General features: G+C 37.4%; 1 protein-coding gene across 1 annotated transcript in view; it reads left to right on the top strand.

The window, feature by feature from the left end:
* The window catches only part of LOC145220698 (protein bicaudal C homolog 1-like), a 34,970-nt gene that overhangs the window by 6,800 nt on the left and 3,856 nt on the right, over window positions 1-24,314 (top strand). Inside the window, exons 4-20 of the mRNA XM_080087934.1 lie at window positions 8,060-8,203; window positions 8,504-8,598; window positions 10,102-10,155; window positions 10,442-10,630; window positions 11,030-11,071; window positions 11,795-11,899; window positions 14,448-14,543; window positions 14,963-15,106; window positions 16,407-16,623; window positions 17,333-17,451; window positions 19,608-19,790; window positions 20,208-20,522; window positions 21,627-21,711; window positions 21,892-21,990; window positions 22,373-22,541; window positions 23,223-23,346; window positions 23,750-23,941. Coding sequence (XP_079944060.1) covers window positions 8,060-8,203; window positions 8,504-8,598; window positions 10,102-10,155; window positions 10,442-10,630; window positions 11,030-11,071; window positions 11,795-11,899; window positions 14,448-14,543; window positions 14,963-15,106; window positions 16,407-16,623; window positions 17,333-17,451; window positions 19,608-19,790; window positions 20,208-20,522; window positions 21,627-21,711; window positions 21,892-21,990; window positions 22,373-22,541; window positions 23,223-23,346; window positions 23,750-23,941 — 2,372 coding nt within the window. The remainder of the gene's footprint in view (window positions 1-8,059; window positions 8,204-8,503; window positions 8,599-10,101; window positions 10,156-10,441; window positions 10,631-11,029; window positions 11,072-11,794; window positions 11,900-14,447; window positions 14,544-14,962; window positions 15,107-16,406; window positions 16,624-17,332; window positions 17,452-19,607; window positions 19,791-20,207; window positions 20,523-21,626; window positions 21,712-21,891; window positions 21,991-22,372; window positions 22,542-23,222; window positions 23,347-23,749; window positions 23,942-24,314) is intronic.

Here is a 24,314-nt window from a genome sequence, read left to right as displayed (position 1 = left end):
TAATATTTCACAATACTTGATATAATATTGGACTTTTAAAAATCATAACTCCTGAATTGTACTTTGGAATACACGGATCTGTTCATAAGTTCAATCTTTTATGCGGCTTAAGTGTTTACAACCGGGCTTAACTGATGTCGCCCCTCCTCGCTGATGGTGGCATTCGTTTGGTGAATAAAGCTCGTCGATTTTAAGTCTATTCCGGCCAATATTTTTCCTCAGTAAACTCCTGAAATGTGTTTTTGGCAAACATGAAACCAATATAGGCCTTACTTATATGCAGTCCACCATACAAATGTACATGTTTACGTGCTTTCACATGCCCTTCTGCCCCTTAGGCGAATCTGTACAGTTCCGGGATCTAGCGATTAATCGATAAGGTTGCCTTTGTTTAAAGTGCGACTCGTCTTTACTGATCGGAAAAGGCCGATTTCTTTCCCTTTCATGTTTTTTTCTTGCTCTCGCGCTTCATTCAAGTCTATGCAGGTGACGTAATTTTTTGGTTTACCCCGGGGGAATGAGGTAATATGTTCGAGCTGCCCAAAAACCGCGTGCTTGCGTTTTTGCGGAGAAACTTAGCTGCAGCTCTAGCAACTGAAACATTTTTTATAATCCACTTAACGCTTGTAAGTCTTACAACCATGAAAAACGTTTTTTGTGTTCGTTTCCCAGAACCTATATTTTCAAAATGACTTGCCTTGTTTAACCAGTAACATAAAAAATGTTTTTCCCGTTTTTTTTGTAGCTTTATCGTGCGACTTGATTGTAATCTTGATCTGTAGCAATCATCTACAAGTAAACTGCCATGTTTATCACCTGTATAGGACGTCGAAACGTCGGAATAAAATCACATTTGCCAGAAGAGCTCTTTAAACTTGCCATGTTTATCAATTGACCGGCAAAATGAGATACACGAGTTTCTTTTTAAACTTTTATTTGTAACCAGCACATTAAAATAAAAAATACCCTTCGTGTTGGTCAGTTCACCACCTTAGAAAAATCTTTTACCCTTTATCTAAAATGCACTACATCGGGTAGGTTACATTGCAACTACACAACTCAAGAAATAAGTAAAAGAATTCAGTTTGACCACAATAGCATTATATCCGCACACCGCTTTAACCCAATCTGTCAAAGCAACGTATTATAGTTTCCTGGTGTCGCGGATTAAGACATCATCAGATTACCTGCCTTAAGAGCACGCTTATCTTTGTTGACACCGAACACATGGGATGCATTTCTGATTCTGTCTCTGTCTGTCTATCGATATCTTAAATGCATTGTGTCAACGATATCGTTGTAAAGGAGAGATAGAAGTTGAATTCCATTTTCAAAGATGTAAATCTTTGTACTGGATTTTGGAATGTACTGCTACGTGCTGTTTTAATCTTAATGTTACAATTCAGTTTTCATGTACCATCTTTTGCTGTTGTTGCAAACATTAAAATTGGAGCACTGTTGTTTTTTTGGTCTGCCTGTTTTGTTTGAATAACTTCGGATTTCAAAATCATCACACAATATCCGAACTTACCTACTGATGATTCATAACTATTTCAATGTGTTTCGGACGTGACAATGATTGCTAGATGATTCAAATCAAAGAATCCTTAACACCGTGAATAGAAAATAAATATTTTTCATTTTATTAATGAAGCGGTCGTTCTATTCGTAACCGCCTTCCCCAATTTTATCTTGCTAATATAGCCCTTTTCGTGTCGGTATTTTTCCTTCAAGAGGGCAATCATGGTTCGATTGTTCCGCAATAAGACGCAAACCTTCACAAATTGCGGTGTCAAGTTGCCACTGAAACTCGTGCTGCAAATTATTGGACGACTGACCAGTGACGAGTTACTGTGCCCATGACGTAACGCTCGTTTGCGTTGACAAAGGCAAAAAGTTACTATTTAGGGCATTTTGTTGGTGACGTTACCTCTCAAAGATATCTCGAATTTAGGATTAAACTTGGTGTTCGCCATAGTGTTTCACTACGTCCAAGCATATCTTTGCGATACCAATAATAGTTTAATGTCGCTTACTGGGGATTTCTGTATTACTGGGGTTTCCAAATTTTGCTTTAGACCTACAACTAATATACTTAGCAAAATGGTTTAGGGTCAAAAAACTTGGACGTTTATTCGCCAGATCTTATTAGTCATTCCAAATTTATTTTGCAAATTTCAATGATGTACTTAACAATTCGCTTCGCCGCTATTATGTGTAGTGGGATTGAAGGTGTGCTGTTGCGTGCGCTATAATTTTTTCAGTAAACCATATGATGATGTTTACGGTAACACTTCAACGGGTTGAAAATCAAACACAGTTTCTTGTCTGTGCATGAAACTTGAGTTCCCTTTATGTCAGACGGTATAGTTGGTAAAACGTGCCTAGTTTTGCCGTCAGTTTTCAAGCGTAGCTAATTTGTTGGCTGTTGTGATGTTGTGGTATTTGTGGTATGTCTGTAGTTGGTAATTTGCCATTACAGTAGCTCCAAAACACTGTCTTTTAGCGAGCAGGCCAATTAATCGACCATGGTTTTGTTTGTTTTTCAAAAGAAATTAAAGAGGTTTTAGGATTCACACCCCTATTAAATTGACGATCTGACATTTTTGGTGTGGCACTTTTTATTGTTGATACGATAAAAATCTGAATATGTTTCAAAGCAACTAAAAAAAGAATGTTTTCTGACATTGACAACAAGTAACTGTCCGTACTGAATTCAGCTTGTCTCCCAAGCATTTCAATGTGGCAGAGGATGGCAAAAAAACTAAACCATACATGGAGATTTTCCCAAAAAACTGATGTTGGTTTGTGTAAGCGTTTTGCCAAAGCGTCATTACTTACCATTGTCCCAGTACCCTAGGTGCTGTAAACCCTTCAGAAACATACTCAGCTGTGACCTGAAGTTGCGAGTTCGTCACAGTAATAACAGCCGACACCGATAAATATCAACCTCTCTCCTAATACGTGCCGCGCGACAGCGGTTTAAACAAACAAAGCCACAGAATCGCTATTACATATCCCTAGCAATCATTACGGGAGCCAACAATTGCGTCATTGGCCTGATTTTGGCACCTGCGTTTCGAGAGTCAGCGAACGCACTTGCAGCGGTCACGCTTCGTCGACAGTGTTTCGGTTGCCATGGTGACGCGCGTGACGGCTTCCACCGCAAGAGTGTGGAAAGGGCGATTGTTGTGCATAGGCAAGCACCCTTCACTCGAACTAAACCATTGAAAGTTGAGGCCCATGACTTGCCTATGGACCGTGAAAAGCTTCTTGGTATATGTTTGTGTGAATATTATTTCTGTCACAATCATTGAACTTTGTAATCCTGGGTTTTTGTTCCACTAGCCTTTAGAAAGTTTTCCACCAACTTGCAAACCGAAATTAAGTATTCTTCGTTTGGAATTTAATTTCTGCAAACATAAGTTACAATGTCTTTTATTCGTCTATGTGCTTTCGAAATGCAAGTTTATCAATGAAACAGTGACGGGTTTAAAGTCATGAATGTATGTTTGTTCTTGGTTCGTGTTTTACCCATATTTCAAGGCTTTGTTATGCCAAATTTTACGTTGTCTGGTGCAATCACTGATTACTTTGCAAGCATTTGAAACATCTAGCGATCAAAAAGTATATGGGCCAGCAAAGTCTTTCAAAGATTAAAACGTCAACTTTCGTTAATTTTTTGTCTTTAAAGTTCTTAAAATGTTTTGTTTTTAACTCGTCATGTGGAGAGCTTTTAAAACTGTCATATTTATTTGTCAAGAGCTTTCCAGATACTTGTGTCGCATATTTCTTCTTGGGCACTTCACAGAACATTGTCAGCGACTTTCCACAGTCTTGTAACGAATTAACGCCGGTCAACAAACAAAAACAAGACTCCCAATCGAATTTTTTGGAGTACCCACGTACGTGGACGCACACCTGGCTTTCCACTCCACTAAAACCAAAGTGAAGTAGCTTTTTCGCATCACGCTTGCCTGAAATCGGTCCCTTGTCTTTGTTTTCGTCCCTCTCTGTACCTGACCACAGTCAAGCCCTTATATTTACGGTTACTATCGCTGCCAATGGACCTCGACCGTCAGGCTGCTACTCTGGCTAGTGTTGACGGCGGAAGACGCGTTGAACGCCCATAGTACGTGCTTAAGTATTTGTTTGTTTTTTGATCGCCCCTATTTGGATTTTTAAGATGCTGTAAAAACACAAAGAATGCACAAAATGTATAGGTATATTTAAATGTGAAGTAGTGCTAAAGTGATTACACGAATCCTTAATGTATATTATTCTATATATTTGTAGTTCAAAGTACTTTAGTACTGTGTAGACAAATTGCAAAATAGTATTTGTTTCTTAATGTGTGCGATAGTTTCTTTTGGTATGTACATTTCGTTTTCGGCGTCGAAATTCAATCTGTAAAAAATCCTATCACTTATGTTCGGGTGTTGTATGAAAACTATACCTATCCACTTAGATTGGTGTAGGCATGTTTTAATTCCACATGATGAGTCCTTCTTATGACTGTAGCGGCCAGTCAATAACAAGTAACAGTTATGCATTTGTCATCAATTACAATTTAACCATATGTATGCGCCTTGTGTTCTAGGAATGACCACTGAAACTGCTTGTCAATCCATTATAGTCGTCCGGTCGTTTTGTAAACAACCGGCTTACACGAAAAGTGTAAATCAGCTACAAGGATACGATTTGAGTCATGGTTGTATTTGGAAGCCCAATAAGTCGAAACTCGTATTGTGTGTCATAGCAACTTTGAGCAAGTCGGTATATCACATCTTAAATCGGCTTACCGACATAAATTTCGAGCCGGAACGCTAGCGACCGCGTGGCTATTTCACGCATTCACGCTCATGCATCTGCTTGACCAAGCATAACGCCATGACCGACTCAAAAATCAATGTTTTCGAAGAATTCGGTTGTAATGAACACTGAAGAATATAGATACCCACGCACTTTGCTTCAGTTTACGTGCTTATATTTTACCCTGATTCATTCTTTTCTAAGATAATTTAGCGTTGCAGACTGCTAGTATCCAATCAATGACTAAAGGTTGAAATTATTGTTAGGCCACGAAGAATTAAAGGCCAGAATTAGACCTTGTATGTTTGAAAATCGTATTATACCGATTACCTTTGGTCACAGAAATATGCTTTTACAGTAACCTTTGTACGTCATGTATCCAAGAATTTTATGGTCCAAAAAGCATGCGAAGAATAAATATTTTTTTAGCGTTCGTCAGGTCGTTAAAACATATTGTCGGGCCTCATCACACGGCAGAATGACGTGCAAATCATTAACAAAATCGTTAAAACAAAACAGCATTTTATGTTACCCAGATTTACCCTCGTTAAAGTGACAAGAGTATCAATACGAATTCTTCGGCTTTAACGAAATTTAAGACATTAATATGTGCAATACATGAATTATTAGAAGCTCTTTTTCCCGTTTTTTTAACCCAAGGTCGTTGTAGCACGATAGAAAGCAAATTCAGTTGTTGAGGAAATTCTTGTCGTACCATATGCCCAAATGCGTCAGTGTACTTGTGCCTAATTTACCAGTTATTTGTTTGGATGTATCAACCACGTCATAGCCTGGAAATTTTGTACGTATAGATTTGTTTTCTAGAAACCGCATCCTTTTTATCGATTACTATCCATCCTTGGGTTTTGTTGAATCTGCGCATGTGAGGTGTTAGGAACACAAATCACAGCCCAAACATTGGGTTTTCAGTTAATTATTATCATCAGTAGCGTTTGCTTTATGTCACCAATATGTCGTGGTATCACACAGCATACAACACTACAGGTTTGCTGCTTAAGTACCCACTAGGACCAACTGTTATGTGGTACATGTTATATTATCACCTCATATATGTTTTCTTTGTCATGTGCTTACAACGACTTGACTTTGAAAGCAATGACTCACAACCGCAAAATCGGCATTGAAGTGCAGTCATATTTTTTATGATCTTATAAGAACACAACACAAAACTAGAAGTTTGTAATCCCATTGTATGCATTTGTATTTACCATAGGACATGCTTAAAAAATCCTAATCATCAAAGTTATTGTAGATAAGTAAAAATGTATCCAAATTAAAGAAATATGTTTTTGTTTTACTTTTTTCACCTCTTGGTTGGACATTTTTTTGTGTATGTCTGTGTTAAAATGAACTAAACTATGTGTTTTAAACATACAAGAAGAAAAATCTCTGAATTTGTGTTTCATTCTCATTTTTTTGGTTTGACTTGGAGACCATATGGCTTTCACATTGGTATATCTTTAAGCTTTGGCGAACTAAATTCTGGAAAACGTTGAAATAAGTTTGTATTGGCAAATCTGGGTTTGGGATGTCCTCCTTTATTCAAGCTATTTATTTAGTTCCTTTACCTTACAATGGGCACAATTGATGAATTGGTTATGGTACAAGTGCAGTGAATAAGTCGATAGCCCAGAGTCATTTGTCCAGTTTGGGCAAGTGTCGTATTGATCAATATAGTTTGCTTTTGTCCCTTTGAAAAGTCTTTCTTCTAGTTTAACTTGCACAATGTTTGGGCATTATTTCCAAAGGCACACAGGGCTTGACTTTTTATGAGCTTGCTTTATATGGTGTTACATATTTGTGTATTGCGGACCTGAAAGTCAAAAGACTTTGTGCCATTTGTTATGAATGTCAACATTGAAAACTTTTGAATATGTTGTAATTAAAAAATGACCCATAGAATTCCTGTGGTTGTGTTGATGGTTTGTCGTGCTGGTTGCTTTTTCATTTTTTAATTGTGCAAAATTTTATATTCAATTTGATTTGTCATTGTATTTGTTACTGACCAATGAATAAATTATTTAAGTAAGCTATTGCTGCCAGGCATAATGTATAATATTGCTCTTTCTGCAGTTTTTTTGGCGTCCCATGAAAGATGCCTTCATAAGGATAATGGCATACCTTGCAAGACAAATTTCGTATCAGGCGCAAATTGCAACAAACCACATGTCGAATTTATAATAAATCTGCTGGTAGAGCAATACTTGTTTATAAATATATTATAGGAATATACATATTTATGAAAAAATACCACTTTTATTTTTTAACCAAGTGGCTCACTATGAATATATTATGACATCACATATTTTAAACGCTTGTCCTAAAGGTCCCTATATCTCATTTGTGACCATTGTGACGTTGACAGTGCTTATACAGGTATTGACTTGTTATGTTTTCGATTTGTTTACCTAGCTATTGTTATATGTTTGCCACTTCCTTTTGCTTCAGTGATAGGCTTACAATCAGTTAACAGGGCTTTGTGTTACGGATCCATAAAATGTGACAGAGCCAATATTTCTCCACAAAATAAACATATTGATCTGCTATCTATCCTTGACAGCTTCCTCATATATTGAGAAACACATCTATCTCTATCTGGACAAATCTTTGCATTGTGTTTGTTCCTTTATTTGCCTGGTTTGTGATTGGAAAATATGTCAGCAGCTTATGCACACATAATAGGAAATATAAAACACTTAACCTTGAGTAATGACGCAGCACGTGTGTGATAACCATGTGTCAGCAAATCAATCAATTATATGTGCAAGGGCTTTGTGGTCTCTTCTGTATGTTTTTTGTTTTTTTCTTTTGTTTCCGCAAATGTTAAACTGCCCTGATAAGGTCTTTTGTTTATGAGAATAATTACATTTTCAGGGTATCTTAGTGTTTTTTATGTGTATGACAGTGATTTCATGGAATTACTTAGGTCAACTTAGGTTAGGAACACTATACATTGACCTAAAAAGTAATTTAACCAAAAGCATAGCGGCCATAGAGCTTGTTTGTATTGAATACAACCTGCACTGATGATGACAACATTGATTGTTAAGACCTCTTGCACAAAAAAGACGTTTCATTAAATTTTTCACATTTGATTAAATGACTGAGGTCAAAATTTTTTTTTAACATTTGATTAATTGACTAAGGTCAAAATTGACAACGTTACTTTCATGTCCTATAAGAATGTTTACTTGTAATTTCAAATACTATTCTTATTCTTGTGCAGATCCCCATATAAAAGTTAGTGGAAAACAGGCGGACGTTATGAAAGCCAAGGATCTTACCATGAGGGTTCTAGACACCAAGTGCACCAGAGTAACATTGAAAATGGACGTATCACACACCGAGCATTCACACGTGATCGGAAAAGGTGATTTGATTGGTTCAGTTTTATAATTTATCGTGCCAAATATTTATCTTTGTTCAATGTAAAAATACACTTAAGTAAAGGAAAAAAATGAGACTTTTACAAACGTAACTGTGAGAAAAAAAAACTTGCTTAAAGCCAAGATGCATAGCAACGAAATCGTTATGTTAGACTCTACACAAATATTGTACAAAAACAATCGATGTAATTTTCACACCAAGTCAAAATCTTAAGACTGTGATACGTCCTAAGCAGGAACACAGTTGTGTAACCGTAAGGTCCTAATTAAATCCCCTTGCGCAGGTGGAAACAACATTAGACGGGTTATGGAGGAGACGGGATGTCACATTCATTTTCCTGATTCTAATCGAAACAGTACGGCCGAAAAGAGCAATCAGGTAAAACATGGTATAATAACCTTCACGTGGTGTAGTACGCTGCTAATGAGGTGTATTTTGTCACAGGTCGCATACTAATGACTGCAGAGTGCTTATTCAAAATTAAGAGTTCTTTTACCAAGTTTTTTTTACCGGGTTCAAAGACATTTTGGCATCTTTCCTACTGATTTTTAATATTTTACCGCCGTGGTATGCGCATTTAAGCGTGCCCATAAATTCGCTTTACGAACCTAAATTACCCCATGTAGGGCAAACGGGTCTGTTACAACTTATCCATGATAAAACCATCCATTTTATCCAATATGCAAATTCATATACTAGCGTATTTTCGAAGAAGCCATTGTTTAGTATTTTTTAACTTAAGACCAGCATTAGCCGACTGTAATCGCTGCAAATCTTCATCAGCGCAGAACAGTAGGATTTGACTGAAAAATTCGCCCCCGGCGAACTACATCACATTGATACTGATGGCATTCGTGTGTTGCTTTGCTCGTCCTCAGCTCTGTACGTTATTTTCGCGGAACCTCCACACACACCGGGTACTTGGTTGGTCCCGCCACGTTGTAACAACACTTGGCATTCATTTTGAGACGTCGTTAAGCGACCGAGAGGACTAATACTCGGAAATTGCCCATTTTCAGACGAACAGTTTCGATATGCTTGTGTTTATTAAGCTTTAAAATTATTTTAATCTCACATTGTGACCAACAAGTAACCGGTTTTGCCAACTTGTTTTTCGGTTTAACTGCGAATTCCTTATAAATGTTGGCATTTCAATTAACCTTTCAAATATTTGGTTTTTGGTGTCAACGATGCAACTACAACGATGTATATTTTATAAACTATTTTATTCCCAATCTAACTTGACACACAGGTTTCTGTTTTTGGTTGATTCTAACTGTAGTTGAATTCATCTATGTATTAAAGGTTTATTATACAACCGTTTATTGCTCCATTAAAGAAATAAACACAGAATTTAAATGGTTCGGAGCTTTTTATTTCGAAAAGCATTGTGTTGGATGCGGAGCCTATTACACAATGTAGAATCCATCAAATAGGCTATTGCTGCCAGGCATAATGTATAACAAAGTATTGCTCATCCAGCAGTTTTATTATAAATAATCGACGTTTCGACGTCCTATACAAGACGCCTTCATCAGGATAATGACATAACTTGCAGGACAAAAACTTTGTCCTGCTGGATGAGCAATACTTTGTTATGTAGAATCCATCAGTTGGTCACGTTCTTTACATAAAACAACGGTCTTTCCAATCATTTTACCTTTCTTAGCATTAGAATCCCCCAAAATGTTTGTTACTTATTCCTTTAAACGCAAATTATCTTTGTTACTTCGAAATTGCAGTTAATCCAATTTGCAAAAGAGAAAAGCTGCTTTTTACCAGAAACGTGCTTCACTTTTGTTTTTGTGTGAAATCCCTAGATCTGTTTCTGAATTATTTCTGACACCGATTTATGTTGATGGATTGTTTGTTTTTTTGCAGGTTTCAATCGCCGGTCAGCCAGCTGGTGTGGAGAGTGCAAGGGAGAAAATAAGGGTAAAGCAGGAATGTGTTTTGTTTGTTCAAAGGAAATTCCCATAACAATCACTCATTTGTAAATCTGTCATTATAAAACTGTTTTGGTGATTAGTTTTTCCGAAAATATCGTTTACTTTTTAGTTTGTAGCGTCTAAAGCATGTTTTATATGTAAATAATGATTCTTTTATCCAGTGATGATTTAAAAAGAAAAATTTACAAAAATAAATTACATAAACATATACATATACTTACCAAAACAAAACCATTTGTGATTTCTCACCCCGATTCATGTATTTTCCACAGGTGCTGTTGCCAATCGTTGTGACGTTTGACCTGGCCATGTCTGGAGTGATTCCCGACCCGAACTCGGCTCCTATTCAGCAAATCGTTCAAATGTATAACATAAGTGTACAGTTTAAGCAGCGGGCCAAGGCCTACTACACAACCACTTGTACAGTTCGCGGTTCCAACGACAACATATCCGGCTTGGTGGTGAGTTGACGCTACTATTGTGAACTTTGAACTGTTTGCGTTTTGTCGACATACTACTGGCAGTGGATTTTAACCCGAACTTTTGAAAGTTCAGGATGTTGTGTAATACTATATTGTTTTGGCATTTCTTAACATCAACTGTACAGAGTTCTTCTGGCAATTGCATTATCGCATGGTGTTTTCGATGTGTTGTGACGTACTTGCGGTCAATTCTTTTTTGCCTTTGTTTATCGTGCACTGTACTGCGCGCATTCAGTGTTATTTACCCCGATGCAAGCGACCTACATAGGACGTCGAAACATTGTTGTAAGAAAACAATTGCCAGAAGAGCTCTATATAGTTGATACTATGCCTGCAACAGCTTATATAGTACCTTTACATTTTCGTTTTGCTTTTTAGGAAGGGACTTTGAAACTCATGCAGCATCTCACCGGAGCAACGGTAAGCGCACTTTCTACCCTTATACTTTATATTTCACATAACGCACCCATATTTAATATTGCCCTTACCACGCCTGGCCAACGTCTGAAGTGGTATTTCCTGAATCATATATCTCAAGCTCACGCGATATTGTAAAAAGCGACCACATTGACGCGTTTTAGTCGTGACATCTATGTCCTTGGCCTCAACGAAGGTCAAGCATTGCGTCATAGCGAGACACTATGCCACTGTACAATGGAACCCGGAGCTTTTAACTTTTTCAGCATTATTTCTAAAACACTTTTAAATGAAAACGAGGGTTTTGTGTCAATATGCTTTGGCGCATACTATGGTGTTTATATGCGTAAGTCATTTAATGTGAGTACATTATATGGGCAAAAAAACACTTCTATTATTTTTTTAAAATATGTATTTATATTAGTTTTCTGTCTTTTTAAAAATCTATTCACATAGAAATATACTAGTATCGGATGTCACAATTAACATTTTTAGTTTATTTAAGAATAACTACCCAAAATGCGATCACGCACATTACAGTTAGTATGTATAACACCACAATAGAAGGAAGCAATTAATATGACATCCATTCAAACTTCATAATCAAGCTACGCAATGAACGCGGAATTCGCTTGGCGACCCCGCCTATAGGTCGTGCAGGCGCCGCCCAGTTCAAACAAAAACAAACAAATCTGTCATCTTACACTGTTGTGTTACGTCATACAGCTACATGTGACGTCACAAATGGAGGTGGCGCCCCAGCAGCATTCGTACATGCTTGGAAGGAACGCTGCCAACGTGAACTATATCATGCAACGTACTGGAGCTCAGGTACACACAATTTTATTATTTACAACTTGCAAAACTAACTCGTGTTCTTAATTCCCCCCCGGGTAACGTATTTCAAATTTCATCTTGATTTTTAACGTTATAATACATTTACTTTTCTTTCTGATGGTGTTACTTCTCAATGCTTTTTTCGACTTTTAACATATACTTACAAACTTCATGAACCATTTCTTAAGTTTTAGTTCTTGAAATATTTTGATTAAATATGTTTAAAAATATTTTAGGGCATCCGCATTGCCTGCTAAAACCAAATTTTGTTCACTCCGAAATTCGGGCAGATTTTGTGGCTGGAAAAGTTACCTTTAAACTATGTGATACGTGCACCTAGATGCTAGAAACGGTTTCATTGTAGTTATCAATAAGCACATCATTACAGCATTCATGACTGCGACAGCCACCTGTTATGCGTATTATGTAACACTACCCGGGCTATTGTCGCTATGACCATATCGGAAACCGTTTCTTGATCTTTGTGTGCAACGCGCAAAGGCATGTTGTGGGGCACCGAAGTATAGTGGGATTGCGCCTAAACTAGGAAGACATTTTTAACACTGAAAAATCTAACTGCCCAATTGCATGCTCTATCAAATTAGCCAAGGCGCGTACTAAAACTACGTATAAAATCGCGACTCTTTAGACTAGGGCGTGTAACGCATTCACTCGTGTCACCGTTTTAAAAGCGTTGATGTCGTGAGTTTAAATCTCTTTGTGGTATTTTTTGGACCGAGAAAATGACACACAACGTGTTTTTGCTTCTTTATGCACCCCTAATTAAAGGATTTATTGTTTTCCTGAACATTTGTTTGTTTTGTTGGTATTTGCTCCAACTACTAAAGTTTAAGTAGTCACAAATCTTTGCAAAGAATACGAGGTTTGTGTAACTATTTGCTCTTGTGGAATGATTTGGAATATGAATAGTTCGTGTTATTAAATTTACACCTGGGTTTGTTACAAAGCAGTTCCAGACATTTTACACAGTAGTATATATTCCACAAACGCATTAGACAGTCATGCCCACGAAGTTTTGTTTCTCTGAGCAATTTCATTGATATGTATCTCTGCCGTCAAACTCCACCATGAGTCACTTTCGACCGGCAATCCCAAACCGTAACGACCCGTATTATTCCACTTTAGCCGCTGGTAACACGATATACCTTGTTACCATCAAACCTGAAGCACCAAGCGATGTTATTTTAGCTCCCAGCGCTGCTATACAATAATGTTAACTTGAATGTAAAACTATATCTTGCTTTTGAACAGATAGTTTCGTTTAATACATTATTAACGAGTCCTACATCAAGTAATAGTGTGTTGTAATTCGAAAACATGACAACCAAAGCAGGTGTGTTTTCCCAGTTGCATATGTCACCAGCACAGCTCTCTAGTAATGCATTTTTTTGTTTTGTTTCCAAATTTGAATTGCAGCATTTGCACATATTTTTTCAGGTTTTGAATTTTCAGGAACCATTTAATTGTTAATTCTGGCCAAGCTTTATGACGCCGTCGAGTCTGTGATATTTCTGCTTTTCTACCTTTTCGACTTAATTTGCACATTCAGTTGTAAGTGATGCAAAAATGTGTGCTGTAATGGCCAGTTAGGGAAAAGTGAATAAGCTCGGGATACCTGCCTTTCGCGTGTTGACCTCAAACCCTGTTGTTCCTGTTTTGCCAGGAATTCATCTTCATGTTTTATCGCCTTTAGATGCAAATGTCTGAATTTCATTCAATTGTCTTTCCACCTGCTTTAATGTTAAGCAAATCGTTTTGTGCTGTGCAGGAGTTATGTTTTTACTAGGCCTAAGTCTGTTTTTTATTGCTAGTTAGGACTCGTAATTAATTACAACGTCATGTTCTTTAGGGGATTTTGAGGAGTTTTTGAACATTTTTATCTAATACAATAACTTCAACAGCAGTAAGTTGAATTAGGTTATACTCGGTGTATATTGCCGCCTTTTGCGAAACCTCCAACTTTACTGTGTAACCGTTTATCGTCATATGTTGACTTAACTCTTTATTACTTCCTTTTGTGGTTAAAATATCAACTAATCAGATGAAACCTTGGTAACCCTATTCCACTATTTAGCCGAAACCATGTATTTTCCGAAGTAATAGAGAAATGAAATTGCCTTGATTTGTAAAATACGTAATTCAATCGCATCAGTCTGTCTGGAGTTTCAATTGCCAACTGTTTTGTTTATCACATTAGTTCCAACGTTACAATTACAATTTAGTACACTGAAATTGACGCACTATGTAGGGAATTAATGGCACGCAATTTCAAACTTAAACGATTAATTGTAATACCTACCACACCTATTGCTTACAATTACCCCTAAAGTATTTAATTTTGATCCGTAATTGTATGTAGTTAGATTCTGTTCAAATCACCACTGTTGGACGAATTTCTGCTAAATCTTGCTAGCTTAGCGCAATCTGATTTCAAATTTGCCTTACTACATCCCAACCTTTTTTGGCATTGGTTTCTACATATTTTTTCAATGCATCTTTTCTGTACATTGTTTTTTAACAGATCAAGTTTCCTGACCCCAACGCTCTGCCCAAGAAAAGCACGATATTTGTCAGCGGACCCGTGGAATCAGTTGTTATGGCGAGACAACGTCTCATGGTATGCTTAAGCAAAATGCGTGTCAAAGCACTGATTAACATTGTACAATACGTGCTTTCGTGTAAAAATTTGCAGCAAAGCCTAATGATTACGATTATGTTTCTGCTTTATGATACTTTATTTTGGCTAAACTATAGTTGGTCTAACATGTAATTGATGTAACACCTTGCCTATATTTAAATATATGTTAGGTTATGGTTGTTTTTGTTTGTTTTGTAATTGTAATAAATACAAACTAGTGTAAATTTTTGTAACGGACAGTAAGTTAACAGTCCTAGTTATAAACTTGGCCACACTGTCGTTAAAATCAGTATTATCTATTTATCAGAACTTTGGCAATACAGAAATACATTTTTGTTGCTAGAATTGTGCTTACCTATGAAACCATGCTAAGTGTAACACACGATGCCAATTTCTAGGGCTGTCTTCCATTGGTATTGATGTTTGATATGAAGCAAGACGAAAGCCAAAGCGCTTCGGACGAGGCTGCGAAGAACAGTCAGCTCATGGAATCTTTGGATGTTTTCATAAGCATCAAACTGAAGCCGAAACAGCCTAGCAAGGTGAGATCAAGTGAAGTACCTGCCCGACTACCCGATTCATCTTAGTGTTATAATCACAATACCATAGTGCACAATGCGTAATTGCCAAGTTTGAAGTGGCCTGTTTGATTTTAGGAGATATAAGTTGCACTGCAGTACTGATTACAGTGTAGGATATATTTGTACTATAGGTTTATATTGATTGTTGTTGTGTTTTTGTTACGCGTATACTATAGGTTGGAAGATATAAAATACTATTTATACTATAAATAATACGGCAAGTTGCTTTTTCAATTTGTGCAAAATGTTGTTGATTTTTTGCCGGTAACCCCACTTTAACAATCCATAATACGGTATTAAATGTTTGCAGTTGCGCACAGCTTATTGACATGCTTAGACAATCTCTTACTGCAGATTAAACTCTGATAAAACAAGAAAAAATCTTATCCTGTCTAACTGTTTATCCAAATCTGTTAAAAAGTGAACTAAAAATGTTTACAGACAGCCGTTTTAAATTTCCGGTAGGAACGCTGTGATTTAGGGACATTAGATGACTCAAACGTCTAGAACCCAAACGCACAAAATCTATTTCCCACCCTTATGTGACCCCCGTTCACCAAATTCATCCCCAATAGCAAAAAAAAACATTTCCATTAAAAACAATTTCGGCATTCATCGCTACTTTAGTGGTTCTGCTCGTCACGTTCCCTTGAACACGCACAAATGGCCGGGAATGCCCAATCTCTTCAAATTATTGCTTTTTAACCCATGCTTAAATTCAATTATCGATTCCCGTCGCGGGCTGTTTGACGCCAAAACGTGTCTTCTGCCTTCGATTGTTGCCCCTTTGTGCCCCTGTTGAATGATTTGACCTTGAATTGACATTTAAAGCATAGCGTGAGATAGTTTTGCGTTTAAGTCTCGATGTCACGGTATAAGGGTATTTTAGGGTTTTTTCTTTAATTTATTTTGGGCTATATATACGTATCACCTTTCCATGTAAAAACGTCTGTTTTCTATGGTAAACAATGATTGCGCGTTGAAATTAAATTCTCGATTATAGGTTAACTATATCCAGTTATGTATAGCCACAGAACTTTATAAATCAAAAATTAAATTGTTTAATAGAAAACAAGCAATAACTTTTAATGACTTAACGCTGTTGTCTGCCCAAACGCTAATTCAATATTAAGCAAATAAAAGAAGAAAAAAACAGTTAAATAATTGTTTCAAGGCTGAAATCAGTTAAAAATTAGACAATGCATTTCAAACACTGGTTTCAACCGTAAAACAAACGTAACCTTCTGTTACTATTTTCCAGTCGGTGATTGTGAAAAGTGTTGAGCGCAACATCTACAGTATGTTCGAAGCAAGACGACAACTCCTTAAACTGAACACAACAGGACTGAAGTCACCACCCCCCTCTGCTTCTCCACCACCTCTAACACTGCCCTCTGGTGGCAGCATGAACTCAGCAACGCCGATTATTCGACTCACACACGCACCTTCGCCTAACACCATTAAACCACATTACTTTAGTATGCTCAACTTGTTTAAAGTTTACGTTTTAAAGGTTTTAAAGGGAAACTGTTATATTTAATATCTCTTAAAGGAAAACTATTGCAAGTTTTAATAACATCGGTGCCTTCACGTTTTAAAGTATCATCCATATTTATATGTCAGAGAGACTCCTTTTTAACTTATTAGAGGAAATTTCAACCTAAAACCAGGGCTGCCACTTTGGTGTGAATAAACAAATCTAGTTTAAACTCAAAAAATATCTAGAATCATCTAGATCGAAAAACAAAACATCCAAAAATATATCTAAACATAAAATAATCCAATTTAATGTAATATATGAGCCAAACAACAACGCATATGAAGGTTTTTAATATAAATTGATCTATATTTGATGCTAAAGAAGCTTACTTCTTCCTTTTCATCACTCTATTTTTTCTGTTTCAGTCATAACATTATAACGTTGAAGCTTCTGTGGTTATCTGGGTGGAACATTTGTAGGCTAGTACTCTTTCCTATGGTCTTTACAAACGAAACATCTAGATTTTGCATCTAGGCTTAACCAAAACTATCTAGATCTAGCTATAAAATATCTAGAGTGGCAGCCCTGCCTAAAACAGTCGTGATGTTCCCCAGTTAAATATATTTCGTGTTTCTCAGGCATTAATTGAAGTATACCTATTTTTTTCTTTACTTTTTTCAAACCCAAACTTTTCACTTACTTTTCAGGCATTGTACCGCCAAACGGCGTGGCGATTGGGGGAATACCCAGACCCGCTACTCCTAACAGCTGGGCACACAGTCCAATGCCAAGTCCCTCACAAAGCCCGTATCCTATGTCTCAACAGGTAAGACAGTTGTTACTTTAACTGCAAATTGTGGTTTAGTTATTTCGCTTCATGAAGATGGCGTTGCAATTAAGTCGATTTTAGCTACGGAAGTTATAAAACGTATCGCTTATAAGCGAGCTGGGTTTGTACAACTGTTTAAACAACACTCTGGTCATAGTTTAAAAATTAGCTCAACGATGTGGAATTTTGCTGCCGGCCATAAATGCTAGGGATGTGCCAAAACTACAAATGTTCTGTTTGGTCGAGCACCGAACATCTCACTTTAATGCTCGGTGCTCGGCCGAGCACGCTCGGTGCATTATGACGTCACAAAAAATCCCCTTTCTACGTTTTAGCTCTACAAGGTCTCTTACGTCACCGGCAGTGTTTTATTGAGCTGTACAGTGCACATGCCCGTAAAGAACGCGTTTTTCCACCATCTAATACATTTGAAAAATCATTCGTTTTTTTTCTTCTTGGATACCCTTTAGAACACTAGTTACGTATGTTAGCAGGGCATGAATACGCAAATTTAACGCTCGGGTCAGTTTGTGCAACTGCTCGGCCGAGCACCGAGCATCAAAAACAGCGATGCTCGGTACCGAGTACTCGGGTTCTAGCTCGGCTCGGCCCATCCCTAATAAATGCTTGAAACTGAATCTTGTGGTAACTTGTACTCTTGGTTTAAATCAAGTTTTGCCTAGTTATTTGGTTTAAATACAAAGTTGAATTGTGACTTGACACGGTGGTAGACTAAACGAACTCATGCGCCAATTAGAAGCTTTAAAATCATCACGTGACCTCCACTGTTCATAAATTTTTTTTGGACTGTCGCAGAGGCGATACTATTTTCTTTGCTCGGCGCCGTTATTGAGGTAAACATCGGCCAGAAGTCCCCTCAGTTTGCACGCACGGTTTCACATGTTTGACGCGTTGAGGTGTCGGAGATAAGACGCCTGTTCCTGCTATCAAAACAACTCAACCTCTAGACTCGTAAACAGTTTGAGACGGTAATAGCACCGTTTATTGCTGATGGTTCGGCGTTTAGCATGAGTATTTAGAATCTTGGTTTGAAAAAGATTTTTACTGATTTTTCTTTGTTATCGCATAATAATGAAATTCTGCTCAATGCCCAATTTTATTCATCAACAGTTTTTATTCATCATACATTTACTATACAGCGTTTGAATTCAATAATACGCATCCAAAATAGAGTGACCTCAATACAAGCATTACTTTAATGTAAACATGATCAACGTTCTTTTCTAGCAAAGCGGCTATCATCAAATTACTTAAAACCATGTAAACACTACTTTTGTATTCCTGGCCGTACCATTTCCGCAATCTGTTTAAAAATATCGGTGTAATTACCCTCTCTTCGATGCGGCATCTTACATCTGTATACACAAGGAGCTGTTCCTAATTTATTCCTATTATATCAGCATTGCGTATTGTCAGTAATTCCGGTCTGCTACATTACATTATAGTACCACGCTCAGAAGATTTTTCCCACAAGTTCAATGTTGCGGTATTTTACGCCATTAAGTCTGTATGAAGCCCAGACTACACGGTATCTCAGCTGCTTCATTGCGTCAAAACATATCGCATAATTCCCAGTTAAACTTTCCAACATCAATGGAACGGACAAATGTAGTTCCGGAGTGTTTATGTTTGTGTGAATTAGTGTTCTGTAATAGCTATAGATTGTGCCGCTAATTTTAGTACTGAAGTGATGATTATGTAATATCATTACGTAATGTGGATGGTTTTGAAATATTGCGCTAAAGTCAGACCGAGGATTTGAAATTTACATGTCAAATTTTTTCTGTTAACACGTCTTTCATGCACAAACAAATCCGGTTAACTGAGTGAGCTACGTTTTTCAAGTACAGACGAATCCGGTTAACCGCATACAACTCAATTGCATATGAATTGTAATTTCCAACTTTAGCTAGTTGTTGAGAATAGTCCGGTGAATCACATCAAAAGGCTTGACAAATTGGTTATGCGATTAACCGAATTCGTCTGCACTCTAACTGTCATCTATAAAAAATACAGCGACCAAACTCATTGTTAGGTCATATAAATGTGACGTTGTTATATCTCCATCGACAATGCCATAAGAGGCTAAACAGTGCACTTGCAACTTTTACATTTTTAATATTTTCATTTAGGCTACAGTGGCAGCAATACACGCCCAACAACAGCACAACATGATCATGCAGCTCAATGCACAGGCAGCTGCACAAGCCCTGGCTTCAGCCAACGCAAGTAGAGCAAGTAGCATTGCAGGATCACCGCCCTCGTCACAGCAGAAAGTCGAGCAACAAGAAGAACAGGAACCCTCCTTACTCCAGGTAAGAGCAGGAAATTAAACTTCCAAAGTTTGTAGTAACCTGCCCAGAAGTGGACATACATGTCTATTTACTCTGTTCTTTATGTTTACCATTTCCTCTTTGTTGTTCATCCGTTTAAGGCCCCGAAAATGCCAAATTTTCCAAACTTTAATTTTGAAGAAATAATATTTGTGTTTTGTACTGTGCCTAGTAACATGGTTGAATATTTTTTTAAATCTTTTAATGTTGGCTTTGTAATTCTTCCAAAAGCAAGAAAATGCAATGCTAAAAAACTATTTTCCTGCAAACAAGATTGACTGATCGTTATTTTGATCATTAAACTTTATGATCAGATCCGTATAAAGTGTTCCAAAGATTAATTGATTGTGGGAGTAATCTTTCTATGCAACACGTTTTAACTTGTGAACCAACCAACAGGTCACACAACACTTTATCGAGAGCAATGCCCGGGTTGCTAGGCAACAACAGCAACAGCAGGAGAGCAACACTGAAGGGTGGGAAGGCAACAGTCCTCCATCCAACTCCAAACTCTACAGCGTTAACCAAGAGGAAGCCAGAATCCCTAGCGACGTGCTGAACATTCAACGTCACGTGATGAAAGTCCAGAAGCAGCAGCGGAACGGAGGAAATATATCGGCTGGAAATTCCTTCAATAAAGGCAACACGGGCAAAGGCCTGCCCCATCGACATAGCATGAGCACGTTGCCGTTGAACAAGAGAGACGAGAGCATGGTGAGCGCTGAGTACTGTTTCCAATTCTTTCCAAAGTTTTTTGAAGCTATCTAAACGCAAGTAACAGATCCTTCCCTACATTTATTTAGACTTCGACAATTTGGTATTTCCTGAATGTTGGTACCAATTCGGGCTAAATACGGCTATCTTGTTTTGCAAAGTTTTAGTGACCTAGATTTTTTAATCGTTAGTTCTGTTTACTGCCAACGAAGTGCAAGCTATGTGTAGTATTACCAAATTCAGCTGTGACATTCATTTTAGGTAATAACATATATACTTCAACTCATCAGTAACGCCTCCTCTATTGACCTTAAAAAACAATATGAAAAGATAAAGGAGATATTTAAAATAGTGCGACCGCACGTTTTTGGCCATTTTTCAAACGTGTACTAATTTAAACAACTTTGTCATGTGAGGCAACATAAGCCTTAAGTCTCGCAAATAGATTCTTATTTAATGTAAAACCACAAACGCGCGCAGTGCTATGTTGGGCTTGTGGTCTATAAAGCTTTCTACATCAACAACAAACACACTGTGTAATTTCCCAAGATGTAAAATTCCCCATTTGATCATCACAATTTTAATCCGCAATTCAAATTCCCCAGTTTCTGCAAATAAGTTCTAATCGTTATAATCTCGTCGTAAACATACACATAAACACTATGAATCACCTTCGCGAAATACTCACTTGTTGTGTACGCCTTTGTTTAAGTAGAACCAGTTTCATAACTCAGACGTATTTTGGTCCGAACGTCTCAACCATTCAAAACACTGCAAAATGCCTTTTACTATAACATAGGTTCTCGGCTATGCAATTTCGACGGGAAAATTAACGCACACGTCTCTTTACTAAGCTAATACACACCTTAAAAATTGTTTACTTTCATCCCCCTTGGGGGTAACTTTCCCCCCGGCCGGCACATATGTTTCAAACCAACCAAGAATGTTTAATTTGATGAAGTACTGATAATAACATCATCTATTGTTGAAACGTTTGTGGCAAAATGCATTTACTAGTGTATAAAAGATTTCTCTGTGTATAACCTAAGCTGCTGTTTGAATCCTGTTTTAGTATTGCTAAGATATGACCATGTGTGTTTTCAGCCACAAACCCAGAGACATTCTCTTGCGGAAGGGATGGATATTGTGAACAAGGTTTATCTACAAATGCCGAATGGATCGCGAAGCAGTAAGTATAGTCTTTGGACTGAATTTTGGACAAGTTTTAATTTCGGACTGAATAATACCAATAAGAAAAGACCAATTATTTCTGGTGGAATATCCTAAACCACTGCTTTACATGAAAGGGATTTTATTAAGGTTAACGCAACGGCAACGTTTACTTATTCCATTTCCTTGTGTTTTGCAGGGGTCCCTATGAGCACTCCTCCTGGCAGCGACCGAAACTCTCCCATGTCTACTCTGTCTGAGAGGATGGGTGACGTCAGAGTACCATCACCAGAGGGAGGTAAGGAGCAATATTATACAAGTTTTGAAAAGCTGTATTGTTGCAGAAAGATTCAAACTATACAAGAGTTATATATTGTACCAAGCTTCTTTTATAATATGATTTTTAAATAAGTATTTTAATGCAAACGTATCACACTATTGTGTACCTACTACTAAAGACTTTTATTTTTTATTTTTTGTAAAATCTACAATCTTTTTAATTAAACTACTTTGAAAGAAAGATGTGCACAATATCAAGACCATAAGTTACACAATGCTTTGTATTACACTTGAATTATCACATTAACTGAAAATAAACTTTCAATGATTTTCAAACGTTTACCATAAAAACAAATGGTTTATTTTTACAAAAATTGAACTAACTTTATTTGTGGTTTAAGGTTCGAAAATGCTCCCAATGCATCTGAGCCCGTCATCTTCCGCGTCATCAGCCGATCTACACGTGGCATTTCGTCATCTAAACTCACCCAACCGTGGCGCTTACTTACATCCAGACCGGGCTAAGGAACGTGTCCCTGCATCGGACGGAGTGAAGAATTCCTACATGAAGTAAGATACAACTATGCGTAAATTGTAGGGGAACGGCTGTACAAAACTGTGAATTGTATGTCTCTGGTTGATAATATAAATTGTAGCTGCGTTAAAAAGATGATAATGGCACTAATTCCGAATTTTGTTATTAAATGTACTAAAAACACTGAAATGTAAAGAGCAAATTTGTTTAAAAAATCTCTTTTGTGTAATTTGTATCCATTCAAATGTACTAAAAATATGTCTCTATTATATGCATTCAAATGTACTAACAACATGGCATTGTTTCTGGCCCAATTCTTTTTGAATTTCGGTCGAAACTGAAACTTCTGATACGAAAAGTAACAAAAAAACTTACACATCATAACGTAAGCAAGTAATATTGTGAAAGATTTCGGATACACAAGTTTACTTGGATTGACAGCATACGATATTATCTGGGCCGTAATACAGTAAACCTTGGTTAATCCGGACCCGTTTGGACCCGAAAATTTGTCCGGATTAGGCTAAGATTATCCGAAGTCGATCAATTAAAGCCTTACTACATTACAAATCATTTGTACCTCGAGTTTTGTCCAAATTAAGCGATGATCCGGATTAACTGAATCCGGTTTAACCTAGGTTTACTGTACTTTGTTTTTTATCCGAATATTTTTTTTATTTGGTGCAATGAGATTTAACCGATGTTCTCCTTTACAGCCCACAGGAATCGAGTAGCGACGCAGAGTTACGCGAGTTGAGCGAGTACTACAGCCAGCAGGATCCGAGTCGTGTACCTCCACCGGGTTTCGAAAACTTCCCGATGTCTGCCCATTCTCCACTGGTAAGAACTAAATGTTTCCATGTTTTACTTAAACCTGTGTCTCCTGACTTCAGTAACAGGCTTTCACTATTGAGAGGGCCTTCAATCCCTTAGTTTTAGTGTTTTCACCCTATTTTGAACAGTTCTAAATGTTTATGTATTAGGGTTGGGGCAAAACTGCAAATTTTCGGTGCTCGGCCGAGCCCGCTCGGTGTATTGTTACGTCTGAAATAGCAATTTGTATTTTGTTTCTTTTAATAAGTTTGCAACATTAAGTTTGTGGCACACTTAAAAATATCACGACACAGTAGATAAAAAAGCCATAGAAACATTCAGCTGGCGATTTTAGTCTCTGAGAGCCTTGCGTTGTTCAAAGTAAACTTGAACTTCATTTCACACCGTTTCAAACCTTTTTCACCCACAGACTGAGAGCGAGTATGAGAACTGGAGGCAGAAAGCTTATCAGGCGATGCGGAACCAACCGGTTGCATCCGAAGTTCGCACGCCAACCGCTACATGGGCAGGTCTCTATTTTTCCAGGTCAATGCCTGTAAGGGAGATGAAAAAGCTGATGGAGAAAGACAAGTACAGACAGCAACTTGCTACCACATATGAGGTGCGTGTTAAATTAGTAGTGTGACTATATACAAGTCTTGTTTAAGTTTAAGCAGTGTTGCGTAGGTTTAATCCCTTGTTGGCTAACAATATAATAACAAACAGACGAGAAAACTCTCACCTCATGTGTACATCCGCCATAATCGTTGCTCCTAAACAGTGTGCTTGAACAAACTTCTGAAAACAATATTTACTTCAGTAACGTCTTTTTAGCCTTGAGAAAGGTTATTCAAACTGGCACCTAAGGGAATATTCATTTGCGAAAACGTTTTAACGTTTTTTGCAAAAGCCGCTCTAAAGTTGATTTCAACCAGCATGGTTATACTTCATCAGTAAGTTAAGGAACTTCGGTGGTAAATTTTACCTATAAATCT

This window comes from Phallusia mammillata, chromosome 3, assembly GCF_965637545.1.
Source record: "Phallusia mammillata chromosome 3, kaPhaMamm4.hap1.1, whole genome shotgun sequence".
NCBI classification, from domain to species: Eukaryota; Metazoa; Chordata; class Ascidiacea; order Phlebobranchia; family Ascidiidae; genus Phallusia; species Phallusia mammillata.
Note: the sequence above shows the minus strand (reverse complement) of the source record. Positions and strands in the feature narration are given on the sequence as shown.